The 14,537-nt window shown below is 46.2% G+C and overlaps 1 protein-coding gene across 2 annotated transcripts in view; it reads right to left on the reverse strand.

Moving 5' to 3' along the window:
- The window catches only part of RNF123 (ring finger protein 123), a 1,761,234-nt gene that overhangs the window by 1,053,972 nt on the left and 692,725 nt on the right, over window positions 1-14,537 (reverse strand). For both annotated transcript variants that reach the window (XM_085625036.1, XM_085625035.1), the window contains exon 24: window positions 2,395-2,540. In XM_085625036.1, coding sequence (XP_085481162.1) covers window positions 2,395-2,540 — 146 coding nt within the window. The remainder of the gene's footprint in view (window positions 1-2,394; window positions 2,541-14,537) is intronic.

Consider the following 14,537-nt stretch of genomic DNA (forward strand, 5'->3'; position numbering starts at 1 on the left):
TTGAAAGACCTCAGTAAGCAAGCCTTAATTAATGAGAGGAAGAGGAGTTAGGAGCAAGACCAGTCTTATATGGTTGAGACTCAACAGGAGAGCCAGATGAGTTGACTGAGTGGAGTGAGATTTGGTCTTCAAAAATGTACCCAGAGAGGAAGGAGTGGTTAACTTGTCCATGCTATCTACTGATGTCAGCATACCCGAAGCAGACTAGTTCCCAAAGTGATGTAAATGGTCAGGACCAATTTCCTCAGAAAAGGAGATGTGTTCAACCAAGTGTACAATGGTGTCCTGGAGTTACCTAAGAATTGGTCAGAGAGAGTCCGTGTTCACTGAAAACCAGATCTGGCTATTATAAGTTACCAGATACCACTGGTCTGAGATAGTGTATCTGAAATAGATGTTTAGTACCACTTCCAGTTTCTGAGCCATACACAAACTCCTTGACATTCAGTCTTTAAAAAAGAAAAATAATATTTCTTGAGGAATTGGTCTCCTTGTGCTTAATCGGTGCCATTGCTTGCAGTTGGTGGGGACCAAAATGTATTTTTCATCATCAGACTTTGTCCCACAGGAATAGAGAACGGCAGTGAAGAGATAAGGAATAAGGAAAACAGTGACAAAGCAGGAATGAAAAGATCCCACAAAAGTGAGATAAAGAGATCTGAAGTGCGGGATAGTGAAAGGAAATGGTATGAGGTGGAATAAAAAAACAAGCAGCCTTGATATCCGGTCACCTGCAGCAGGCCCCGGAAAAAACTTTGGGCCACTGCACTTACACACATCTATATACATATCCTTTGTTCATGCATGCTTCTTCAGAGAACTCATGTCGATATTCAAAGTGGAGCTGTGTGCCAAGTGCCTATTTCTCAAGCAAATCATGCAGAAAATATTGAGGTAAATTGCTGCAAATTGCTTTTCTCATTTCACCCCAGATGTGAGCCTCCAACACTGCAGCATAGGATGCTGAAGCAGAAAAAAACAATAACTCAAAGGAAAATGTGACAGAAGGACTTTGCAGTGAGGAATCGCACAGCACAAGAAAAACAGATTTCTGTACAGGTCAATTATCAAATAAATCAATAATCAAAAATATTTAAACTTGTGCGGATGTTTTCCAATGAGAGAGGATTTGTCAAATGTCATATGATTCAAGTGTGTAACTAGTGAAAAAAATAACTTTTGTTACAACTGTGGGTGCATTTTATTATTGTCAGTTACATTAAATCACCATTCCTTGGAAGTTACAACAGGATATCACGAAGAGAGAGTTAAAAGATAGTTGCACAGCTTAACAAAGTGATTCACCGCAACCTGGAGCACTTTAAAAACAGAAGCACACTTTCAGGAAGTGATGACAAGCGATCTAACACTAAATATGTTATGCTTTCAACCTGTTCAAGTTTTCAGTAAAGAATTGCTCGTCTATACTTTTCAATGTTTGCTTAACTGATCAAGGAGTGGGGTTCCTGGAGAATGTGTCCCATTATACGATTGATATCCTACATTAGGACTATGTACCCTCTTAGAACAGATTAGGTCTAGGACTATAGATCATGTCTATGCAAAATTGGCAGACATTTGCACCCTGCATTTATGGATAATTTAAGGGCCAAGGCTGGGCAGCTATAAACAGGGCACCACCATGGGATGAAATCCATATTTCTTAAACCAGTCACAAAGGTCCTCATTCTAACACTGTAGCAAATCCCATTTAGGTGCTGTATTTCTGTCCCAGATATAATCCGGATTTGTGCCTGAACAAGCAAAACTTTATAAAGATTGTGTGGGTAAGCATCACAAGTTTCAGGTTTGGGCATCTCAAAAGGGAATAAGCATGCAGTAATAATTGTATCTTAACTCATCAGAGATGCATAAATGATATAGGTGTTACAATTATACCCCTGGTAAATACCATATCGGGCAGTGTTGACTTTCAAAAGGAGCAGAATTACCCATTGGGACTGATAGTGTGGAAATGAGGCTCAACATTTCTTAAAGTGACCAAGTAGGAGGCTCAAAGTACAACCAACACTTCAACGGTGTTAAGGAACTTTTAGAAGTCCTGAATGTAATTCCATGTACTGCCTTGCAGGGTAAATCTAAGTGAAAAAAGCTTACGTTCTCCATAATATCCCGCCCGGCTGGAACACAAAAAGACTGCCTCTCATCTCCAGTTAGATATCTTCTAACCAAAAGAATTTGGCATGCTTAACTGTGCCACAATAGCGAAGTCTTTGGGTCTTAACTGCACCAGTTCTCCAGTTGAATGGGGAAGTTATTTTTCAGTAGTGGGAATAAAGCCAATGAAGCACAAAGTATTGGCAAACATTTCCATTCTTATCCTACCCACTGCATGCTTAAGAGGGAACATCAAAAATAATAATATCTACTTGCCTTTCCAAGCTGCTGATGTACACTGAGGTTATACATCATGATGATCCCATCAAGGATTTCTAGCAGTGAGTTCTCGGTGATTGGATGATCTGGCTCCTCTTCGGGTCTTCCCAGCAACAGACCCTCATTTTCATGGTTGCCTTCAACTAGAATTCCCAGAAAACAAGAGATTGATTCTTATAAAGGAACAAGTTCACATCATTGCTGCTCATCAAGATGCACCCACATGTTAACAGTGAGAATCCAGTTCTGTGCATCATGACCGAACAAGATTACTTGGTCAAATTAAGACTGACTTTTAATGTGCTTATTCAAGATTGCCATTTTCAGTGGCACAGTCTGCAGACAACAACTTTCCTGTTCGGGTGCTTTTTTGACTATTTTGTATAATTTCAATTTTCTATGCATTCAATATTGACCTAAGATGCTTACCAATTTTAAGCTTAAAAGTCATGCATACAATCTTACATTGTTTTCAAATTAGGGGACAACAGTTTACCTGGAATTCAGCTTTTCTGGAATTAGTAACCAAGAGATAACCACCTCTTTAGGGAATCTCCACTGAATCATAAGCACTGAATAGTTCCAACTAGGTGCAGAACCCCTGACCACTTTATGCAACTGTACTAATAAATGCACATTTATTACTACAGTGTGGAGGTCAAATCGGAGTTTATTACCATGGTACAGCAAAAATTGATAGGAGAAAAACAGAGTTTGCTGCCTTACCTACTGCATGTAACAAATACTTTACACAGGATAGCCTCTCTCCTAACACCCATGAGATCTTTTCAATATGATTTGAACACACTCCACAAATGTAACCTCTGGCATGGTTTTGATTAAATACTTTTTGTTAAACGTACAAATGGAAAAATACTATGGCATAAACCATTCATGTAGATCTGCAGAGTGTAATATGCTATACATTAACATTGTTGAGGGAGGCCATGGCATCATGAGTCACTTGAGGCATCAGCTCTATTAAGTTATAGCCCTTCCCCACACTTGTCAATGGCAATAAATGGCATATTATGTTCTGCAAATATGTGTGGGATTATATATACACACTTATTATATATATACACACACACAAATATATATATTTTGTCCACCGCCTGTATCAGGAGTGCATTAAACAGGTTCCGACAAAGCACAGGATCACAGTTCATAAATGTCTTTATTACGGCGCAACCACTCGGTAACGTGTTTTGGTCGTGTAACCGGCTTGTCTCACACACAGAGCGTCATCTTGTGAACAGCATTTATGCAATGGCGTTACTGTGTGAAATAATGCATTACATTACATTCCGGAAGTAATTCGTCTGCCAATTCATTGCATAGTATGTACAATCCCCTTCCATATCAAAACTGGGAATCAAGATACAATTAAAACAATCTGAATTACCAATTCTCTAAGAATTGTAAATTACAACAAATTCAGATTAGTCGATCCATGCACATACAATGCTGCACTAGAAAGTCAAAAACCATATTGGCGCTAATGATAAACTCAATTCAAACTTTAAAAAATCTACAGTGTTCCATAATGTGCATGAGTACAGACTCATGTACAGACTCATTGGTCATGTGACTTGTCACTTTTAAGGCACATATAATACGGGTGGATTTCAAAACAGTTTTTTAAGCATTATTGTACTGTTTTTAGTCAGTTTTTAATTAGTTTGTTAATTTGGAATGAAACCCAAGTGGGCTATTTCAGAGTGGTTTAAAATGCTTGTACCCTACCTGGTTGAGCTTGTAAATACAGTATGCCATTACCATTTGATGTGGAGTAAAGTATGTTTGTATGAAATCTCAAAAAACCCTCATATTGCCAATTATAAAGCAATGCAACCCTAATAGAGTTGGGGACTAATGAATCTCAACTTGCATGATTGGTTGGCATATGTATACAGAATCATTTTACTGTCAACTTGTGCTTCTACATCACGAAACATGAAGCAAACAGAAAAAAAAAAAAAACAACAAGATACAACAACATATTTTCACATGATGAAATGACCTCCGTCTATCAGGACAGCTTAGAGAGATTAGAGAGTAAGAATTTAGAGATGCACATATAACTCCTCTTCAGTACTTAACCCTATGGGTATCATGCTGTTCAGGTTCAGTATGCACCGGGATTCAAGCCTCCTTAGTCACTGTTCCCTATTGCCTCCCATGAGGATTTTGGGCACTGTGTCAATTACAAAACAGCTGAAATCTGTGTCACTGCTGTTGTGCACCTCTTCAAAATGTAATTCCACAGGGCAACTGTGGTGTTTGATTTTTATGGCCATGACATGTTGGAGGAAGCGAGGCAGAGTGTTAGCCCCCCACAGAGCAAGGATTCCACGCCACGGAGGGCGCCGCAGCACTCCAACGCCCAAACACAGTTACAGCTACAGCGGCGGCAGTGAGTGTGAGCCCTCAGCGGTCTCAGATCAGGTGCAGCCAGTGACTGCCCTGTGCGCCCCGCTTGCCCCCCCCCCCCCCATCTGCTCCCTTGCTGCTCAACTGCTACTCCCCGGCTACTCTGCTGAAACAATTCCACGACTTTGGGAAAAAACAAACAATTGCGCTTATCCCCAAAGGCTACACTCCGGTAAAAATGACAACTCAAGTATTCCCAATTGTACAACTACTTGCATGCAAATCCAACACGACGCACAGATGCTTAGACGCTTAGTGCTTAGTGCTCCAGCCCAGATCCAGCGATCAGATCGTGCCACACGGTGCCTGGCAAGCGCAATAGGCCCGCAATAGTGTGGGCTACAAAAATTTGGTAAAATCCAGAAATGCGGTCAGGGAGAACAAGAGGAGGGGATAAAAAAAGACAAACATCCGCAAGTCACATCTAAAAACGAAAAAGATGAGGATAAGGAGGGAGCCTTGACTGACATTACGGCCCAAATGTACATCGCTCCCGGTACGTCCTCTGTAGATCCTGGCCCGCTAAACACAGAGGACACAGAAGCCATAGAAGCACGGCACGAGTGCGGAACCACAACAAACTTACCAGCAGTCACGGCAAGCACCTTGGAAACTACAGAGAAAAACTCAGCAGAGTCCGCCCCACTAGCCAAGTGTGTTGGAAGCAAGAAAATAACTCGTACGGCTCTAAATAGGCATAATTCTTGCCCGAACAGCAATAAACGGGCACTGATAAAGGATTTTCTAAAGGTTGCAATTAAAACCACGGAGGAAAACCGGAGTCATTTTTCCAAACACTCCAAAGCTACTAACCTAAACAACCTAACCAATAATGACAAAAACTTCCAAAATGATGCCGACACGAACCCTTCAGGTAATATAAGTACTATTAATAGTGAGGGTAAAAAGAAAGAACCCCAGCACACGGGATTGGATACCACGGGCGCCAAAAACAAAGAAATTCAATGTCCCCAATTATTAACACCCAATGCCCTCTGTCCTCCGGAAACCTGTCAAAGCAATAAATTCCAGGTAACTGAGGCACTAATTCATTACCACTAGTCTATCTTGGATATGCCCTACCAGTCCCAGTAACAATAATCTTCACCCGGATACAGCGAACACAGCAGACAAGCTAGACACATTGAAAGTGACCCAACACATCAGTTTAATATAATTATCTTGAGTCCTTTGGGCATGCCATATTCATCGTCGGGACCCCACTCCTCCGTTTGTCAGCGGAACACTAACTCAAAATCCGACAATCAAGAGATACCAGATTCACTTTTCCACACTCCGGAAATAGAAGAGCACTTTGGCCAGGATCTCTGCCAGGTTAAACCAAATGACGTGACGTCATGCCAACCAACTTTCTCGGGATCCACCACCCAGAAACCACCCACCTAAAATAAGGTATCACCCAGCAGGTGTTCTGGCTGTTTGAGCGAGCTATTCTCAGGGCACCCGCCTCACCGGGAACATCGTGCTCGCTCATTATCAACAGAACAAAGCGGTCCATCAACATCTACAGTCTGGCCTCACCTGCTAAACACAATGGACACTATCGGCAAAGTAATGATCCTCCATGCAGACAAATTGGACACCCAAGTAGACCTCCTAAATATTCTCGCAATCCATGTTCAGGGGGTCAAACAAAAGTTGCACAGCTTCAATGAGATGATCCGGAGGGTGCAGCGAGACCGGGAAACAGCTTATCAAATGTGTCACTGTCACTGCACCCAAATAATCTATAAATTAGCTTCAGTTCCAACTTTATTGACTGAACTACTGGGCACAACAAGGAAAGTCTTAACCAAGGCTGAAACTTCAACAGAGAAAGAAAAAGAAGCTTTAAAGGAAATAGACGTGGAATGTCTCAAGTCCACCGTGGGGCAGAAAAGCAGTGAAATAGGATCAACCTCCACACCAATCAAACCAATCAAGGCAATAACATCCATACCAAATCCACCAAGCGTAATTGACAACTCAGGTGCCTTGGATTTTTCACTCCAAGTTCAACGCAAGCAGTCTCCATCAGGACAATTAAAAGTACCCAAGCCACTATCTAAATGGGAGAGAAAACGACTGAGAAAGTCCAGAAAGAGCTAACAAACAAGCCAGGCATCAGATCTAATCTTAGCAACATCCGTTCAAAACAGAATTCCTCAAGAAGACAAAGTACTTCAAAATAGCATGGAAGCAGTATGTCTTAAGGAGCAACCAATTTCATCACCAATTTTGCCCGCCATTCTTAGTATCTCAAATCCCAATACAAGGGAGCTACCCCCGCCAGAAAAAATATATAGTTGATTTAAACCGGCAGCAAGTAAGGAGAAATACAATCTAAAAACTCAGGCCACACAATCAATAGCAGGGAGCACCCACGGCGGCAATAAGGAAAAAAAGGCAGGGTGAGGGTACCGTGACCGAGGAAAACGGCACAGACGAAATCCATCCACAAAAAAACGCACAGGAATTTCGAGATTTAGCTGAACGAAGAATAGATACCCTAGCCATAGCCAAAAGGGAGGAGGGCCTGCGAGAGAGCCTCCCCACCCGGAGAGACACAGGGCCCCAGCAGGGGACAGGTCACAGGGACAAGAAGGGAAAGGCCAGGAAAACCTAAGCCCAACCAAGGGAGACCGCCGGACACCCTGCAGGGGCAAACAGCGCCCGAAAAGTCACAAGGAACACAAGGACCACCTCAGACCCCAGGGAGAGGAGGTAGAACCGGAGGCTGGGTCCACTGAAGAACACACACACAGTGACAGAAATCAGCCGAAAACACCGCAGCCGCAAGCAGTGGACAAGGCAGGGACGGCACCACCGCCAAAAGCGCAGACGGAAGAGGAAGGCACAAGGGAGTATAGCAAAGGCCACAATGGCGTATGAGAACAAACAGGCCCGCACCAGCATGCACAGCTAGTAGCAGACAGTACTGGTGAACGCCGCACCCAGTACGAGCCAGACACCAGCCGAAGGCGGAGGCCAGGAATGGCCAGGACACGTCCCAAGGGAGGGGCCGGCACACACTGACCCACAAGCGAAGTGGAACCAGGAAGAAAGGAAGAAAGAAAGACGGAGGGCAGTTCGAGCCACCCACCAGAACGCGAAAAGCAGGGAATCCAGTCCCCCCCTGGAACACCAAACAGAGGACCAAGTCGGATAGAAGGGCAAAACCGCTACAACGTGATGCCGCGGACAGCAGGCCAGACCAGGCACGCGACACAGGAGTAGGACTGACCGGGGTACAACGCAAGCCGCTACAAAACAAGCAGCAAGAATATCGCACCTGCGATATACCGTGACGCCACGGAGAGCAGACGCACGAAGGGCGACCACACCTCCCCCAGCACATGATAAAGCTATACAATAGCTACACTGTTACATCCCAGAACATGGGAACCCTCTTAGGAAAATCATTCCGCAGCAGAGGACAAACAAAAAGACCCGCGGAGAAAACCTGGACGGCTTGTCAATCAGCCAAGAAAGAATATATAGAAGGCCTAATCTCAGGGCCTACACGGCTCACAACAGCCAAACAACACGTCAAAACAGGGCCGGACCAGCAGCCAACAGCACCAGAGTCCTAACAAAAGGACCTGAAGGCACATGAACCACACAAAACACGCAACCGGGGCGACACACTACAAGGTCCCAGGAAAATAACGGAAGAACACCTCCCAAGACACAGACTGACACACAGGTCACTGAGAAGGAGGAGGACGAAGCTCTGCAAGAAACCTCTGAATGGCAGAGTCCGCAGGGGCGTGGAACAAAAGAGTGCTATCTAAAGGAAGGTCCACCAAACGTTCCCTCACATTCTCCAGGAACACACTATCCCGTAGCCAGGCATGTCGACGAAGGGCCACCGAAGAAGCCATGGTTCGACCAAGCACGTCCGAAACGTCCAGTCGAGCGAAGAATAAAGGCCGCCAGCTCCCGGCCATCCAACACAAGGTGCCGGAGATCATCACAGGCACCCTCCTGAGAAGCAGCAGACATAAGGGACTCTGCCGAGTCCCACAAGCAAGAAGTGGCTCTTGACAAAACACAAAGAGTGTTAAGGGCCCGCAAAGCCGCGCTGGTGGAGGCGAAGATATTGCGTGCCCAAGAATCTAGCCAGCGGGCCTCCCGTGACGGGGAGAAAACACCGATTGTAGGGAGGGAAAAGCAGTCTGTAAAAGAGGACCCCTGGTAGAGGGGTGAAGGGAAAGACAGACCGGGTCATGTGGCGCAGGACGGTGCAGAAGTGGCTGGGGCACCGGATCCCCCGTGGCGGACAGCCCCCAAAAGAGACATGTGAAGCGAAGCCTCAAAGAAAAGAAGCAGCTACCGACCCCCATAACCCTGATGGAGGACCTCCAAAAGATGATCCATGGGGAAATGGGCAGCTGGATCGCCCATGCGCAAGATCCCCGCCGCTGTGGAAACAGCCTGAGCGAAGGCAGCACCGGCCTCCGTAGGGCCCCGTGGCGGAGAAAGCAGCTTCTTGGTGGGCGACGGCGACAAGCTAAGGCGGCCGTCCCCCAGGCCAACCGGAGGAAGGAAAGTCCGAGACCGGAAAGGAGGAGGAGGGGGGACCGAGGAATGGGGAACCTCAGGCCCTTCCGGGGAAGACTGTGGGCGCGGCGACGAGCCGTCCTTGGAAGATGCCGGGGAAAACTCCACGACGCGGCGGCCTGTCTCCGGGGAAGAGGAAACTAACAACCGCTGAACATCCGAAGACGACTCAACGACCCAATGCCGGTCCGGCGCCATAGAGTTCGCGACCGGCGTCAGGTCAACGTTGACCGGCACCGATGGGGATGCCAGAACGACCTCCGCCACAACGCGTGACTGCAGGAGATCGGAGCGGGGTCGGAGCGGCTAAGGAACGGTGCTGAAAAGGTATCAACTTGACATCCGACGAAGCAGCCGCTTGCGTGGGCGGTCGAGGGGGCCCGGGGAGACGCCCGACCCCTAGCCAGCCCCTGCGGTGCCACCAGGGCCAGCAGCCACCGGCGCCTGAGCGGCATCACCTCAGCCTCGGACAAGGCCGCCACCTGCCTAGAGGACCGAGGGGGACTCGAGGACTCGCCCCGAGGCCCGGCAACCTCCCGCGACACCACAGGGACCCCCGCGGGGGTTTGCGGCGCGGCAGTGGCGCCCGGTTCTGAAGGAGGGAACCCCGAAGGGCCATACCCCGACGGCCCCACATCCTCCAAACCTGGATCCTAATATGTCGGCGCCGGGGCTGGAGCCGACGGCGCCGCCGCAGAAGACCCCGCACGTGGCAAGGGATCGGCAGACATCCCAGGAAGAGAAGGAGGAGAAGGAAGAGCCAAAGAGGCCTGCAAGGCCACCGCATAGGCCTCCATCTGGGCTCTGGTCGCCCCTGCGCCGGGGAATGGCGGATAGGATGGCGACGCGCGTGGCCGCACTACCCGCGGAGAGCCCACACCCCCAAAAGGCCGGGGACCGGGCCTCGGAGACAGACTGCGACACTTACCAACCAGCGAGTGACTGCCTTGTGGCCTGGGTAAAGGACGATGTCGAAGACGGAGGTTCTTGAAGCATGTCTTGAAGCATGTCCAGGTCGTGGCGATGACGCCGACCTGGACATGCGTGCCGAAAGGAGCTTCATCCAGCACTCCCGCCGGGGCTTCGGCTTCATCTGTTGACACACCTCACAATCCGTGGAGTCGTGGTGCTCCCCCAAACTCCACATGCAGATGGGGTGAGGATCCGTCGTCGACATCTGGCGCGCGCAAGACGAGCACGTCTTGAAGCCCGAAGGCATTTGCACACTGTTTACAAGAAAAACGCTGAAAGCGGAAAGAGAAGGCCCGAAAACAGGCCAGGAACACGATCCGGGTCCGCATTGCATGCGGAAAAGAGAAAACTGACATCAGCGCGCCGGGGTGGGGCTTATGTGACCTCGCTGACGTCACGCCCGCGGAGGACGTTGGGGCGGAGTCGCGTGGTACAGCCCCCCGGCGCGCAGAGATGCTGGGCAAGAAAGTTTTCCGGGTCCAGTCTAACGCCTGGGGATAATGCTAACAAAGAATGAATGTGTGTCCTAATGTAACGTAACTGGTGCTATGTAAAGCGCTCTGATACCTGACTGGATTTGGGTCAAGTTCGCGCTATATAAAACTCTGACGAAAAAAAAAAAAAAAGGAATCTGCGGCTAGTAGTCTCTAGCAGATATAGACTTAGATTGCTCTTGGATGCTGTGTGTCAAACTTGATGCCTCGTTGTCCCACAGTCAGCTTATACTCAACATCTTAATACACCCTGCATCCGAACAAAAGAGGCCAAGAATTGAACAACTAATTACATCATTAACAACATTAAAACTTGCCTATCCAGATGCCAACATCATATTGTCGGGCCACTTCAACATGAATCTACAACATGTCAGGAATAAGGATACAACAGAGGCCATACCAGCCCCTAATCGACAGGACACACTCGGTAAGAGATGCGCAGCCTGCCTGAATGACCTCTCAAGGTGTGTACTCAATGGTCAAAGCCCGACAGATTGGCCTGCAGCATACACAAGGGTCACCCAAAAAACACGCTCAACCATTGACTACACCTTCACGGACTATGACCTTCTACCGTACATTGAGAACTTTCAAATAAAAGAAAGTGATCATAAACCGCAATCTTTTACTCTATCAGGAACTTTTGCAATTCCAGAGAAAGCAAAGGCGATGTCTTCTCTCACACAATGTTATAACATAAAACGGCTTTGCTGGAAAAAAGGAAAATACTGAGGACATCACAAGTATATATACCAGTCTCTTGGAAAGATTCAACCTCGAAACATTGAGCATAAAGGCCTGGGAGTTTTTCATCCATGTCATAAACAAAAAAAAAAACAAGCATGCCCATGGCCATAAAGCAGGAAGCCCAAAAGGGGCAGCCTGGTTCACCAACAGCCTGAGGAAACAAAATAACAACTAAATAAGTAGCTTAGACAACTACAATCTCAGGGTCCAGAACACCAGTAGGAAATCCTGCTTTTAATTGCAAAAGCAAGAAAGGAGCATAAAAGGGACATAAAAGTGGCCAAAAAAAGAGTACTACGAACATATTTGGGCGAACCTTCTCCATGCATGTAAACTAACGGACTCCAAGCTCTTTTGGGATCATATCACTTAACTAATTAAAGGCAGGAATCTACATCATAACTCGGATGTAATGGAGGCCACTTGGAGAGCCCATATCGAATGCTTATATAACGAAACTCTATCTTCAATTGTCCCAAATAGCGGAACATCAACAGGGAAGGGGGGCCGGTGGTGGATGACAAGTTAACGACATCCTGATCCACGAATCACCCGAAGTCTTTGAGTCGTTTTCAGAAGAACAAGTACTAAAAATCATAAAAAATGTAAAACCTGAGGGAGCTCCAGGTCCCAACGGACTACCAAATGCCCTGTTTCGGCATGACCCCTCATTTTGGTCTGGTCTCCTGACTCCTCTTCTTACCAAAGTTATAGCATGCAGTCTGGTCCTGAGTCCTGGAGAGGTAGTATCCTTAACCCAATCCACAAGTCGGGTTCCCGCTCGGATCCTTCCAACAATAGGTTGATTGCACTAATAGATGTGGAGGTGAAAATATACGCATCTAATCTCTTGGTTGAGTTAGAGGCTTGGGTTAGCCTAACAAACCTAATACCCTACACGCAAACTGGATTTCGGGCAGGGATGGGCACCGTTACTAACATCTCTGCGGTTACTCTCCTAGTCAATCAAGCCTTGGCAAAATCTAGGCCTTTGTATGCCTGCTTTATCGACAGCAAAACGGCCTTCGATAAAGTTTCAAGAGCTAATTTATGGGCAAAAATGCAAGACTGGGGGGTCCCGCCCAGACTCCTGGAGGCCATCATCAATCTCTATTCACACACGTGGGTCCAAATCAAGAAAGGCGATGGGTCCAGTTTAACCGGCAAGATTCCAACATTCAATGGGCTAAAACAGGGTTGCGTTTTAGCGTCCTATCTATTTAACATATACACCTACAATCTTGATAAGCGCCTTCGGTTAATCCAAGCCGACCCCCCAAAATTGGTCAAAATACCGAAACCCTGTCTCCAATATGCAAACGATATCGTCTTGCTAGCACAAACTCCCATAGGCCTGAGGAAACTGGTTACAGAATTGGGAGCCTACACTACCCTGAACCAACTTACGATTAACCATCAAAAAACAAAACTTATGTGTTTCTCCAAACACAATAAAAAAATCAAAAAGGCATACTTTTTCCTGGCAATTGGGTGAGCAACCACTGACCAGGGTAGCTTCCAATAAATACCTAGGCTTTCAGCTAGATTGCAAGCTTAACTTCAAGCTACATTCGGACCAAGGACGCATGAAAGCCAAACAATTGTTATTCGCTTTCAAAATCCTATGAAAAAAACTTTTAGATTGTTCCACCGGTCACCTGCTAAATGTGACTACCGCAAAATTCCTACCTTCCATCTCATATGGCTTGGAAATTCTGAACATTAAAGATGCCACAGTCTTAAACACAGCACAATCCACATTTTTTAAAAGATTGTTTTCAATACTGCCACATACCTCAGGCACAATCCGCCTAGAATATGGACTAAATAAATCAGATCATGGCAAGACAAGGCACGTTAGTAAAGTATTACTGGAGGATGAGGGAAGGAGAAAACAACACCCTAGCCCACCATTGCTGGGTCGAGATTGAAAATCAAGTGAGACTAGTCAATTCAACCACGACAGTCCTGAAGGAATCCTTGTCGGCACTATAGCTAGAGGAGGCTTGGTTCACCCCTGCAATGAACTCCCGATTCAAAAGAGTGGTGAATAACACTATCAAGCGGATCTCTTTATTAAGAGAGAAAACTACCTTTGCAAAAAAACATCACTCCTGGGCTGTGATACAGGCCTACCAGAGGCTGAAGCTGCAACAGTATCTGATGGAACATGTCTCCCACCAGAAAAAGCATTATCTGACGTTGCTACAAATGAAATCATTCCCCTCAAAGGATCTGACCCCAATATGGAAACAAACATGGCCATTCAAGGAATGCCTCCTCTGTGGTCAATGGGAGGAGTCACTATTACATCTACTATGTACTTGCCGTTTTTTATTGGAAACTCGAAAAAACATCCTTCGGGAGGCTCTAAGGAAGGAACAAATGAGAACCTGTAGAGCAGCAGTCATCAGGTGTCTTGGAGGGTCGTCTATTCCCTTGTCCTGTAGAGCCATAAAACTTTGAAAAATCGCGGCAAAAGAACTGGAAAAAAGCGACTCTAGCCAAGTAGCCAACTAATAACTTGTTGGCACATTTTCTTTAAATGTGCTGTTATACTTTATTATTTTAATTTAATTAGTTGCCCCCTATTCGTGGTTACGACCTTAAGGCCTTTTTACGTTTTTAAAATGTACACCTAAAGTATTGTTTCATAATGGATCTCCATCCTTTTATGATTTTTAACAAATCAAATAAAAGTATATTTGACTTGACATGTTGGAGGATACACATGTATACTTTTAGGATCGTACTCCACATACATTTTGGGGCATGTACTGCTCAGTACGTACACAACAAAGTCGCTCTTGAAAGGAAGGGGTTTGTTTATCGAGAAGGGAATGTTCAACAAGGGGGTGACACCTGTCAACATAATGACCCAATAATGGCAGACTTTACACTTGTGACACCTTCTGAAGCATGGGCTTC

Source organism: Triturus cristatus, chromosome 9 (genome assembly GCF_964204655.1).
Source record: "Triturus cristatus chromosome 9, aTriCri1.1, whole genome shotgun sequence".
Taxonomy (NCBI): Eukaryota; Metazoa; Chordata; class Amphibia; order Caudata; family Salamandridae; genus Triturus; species Triturus cristatus.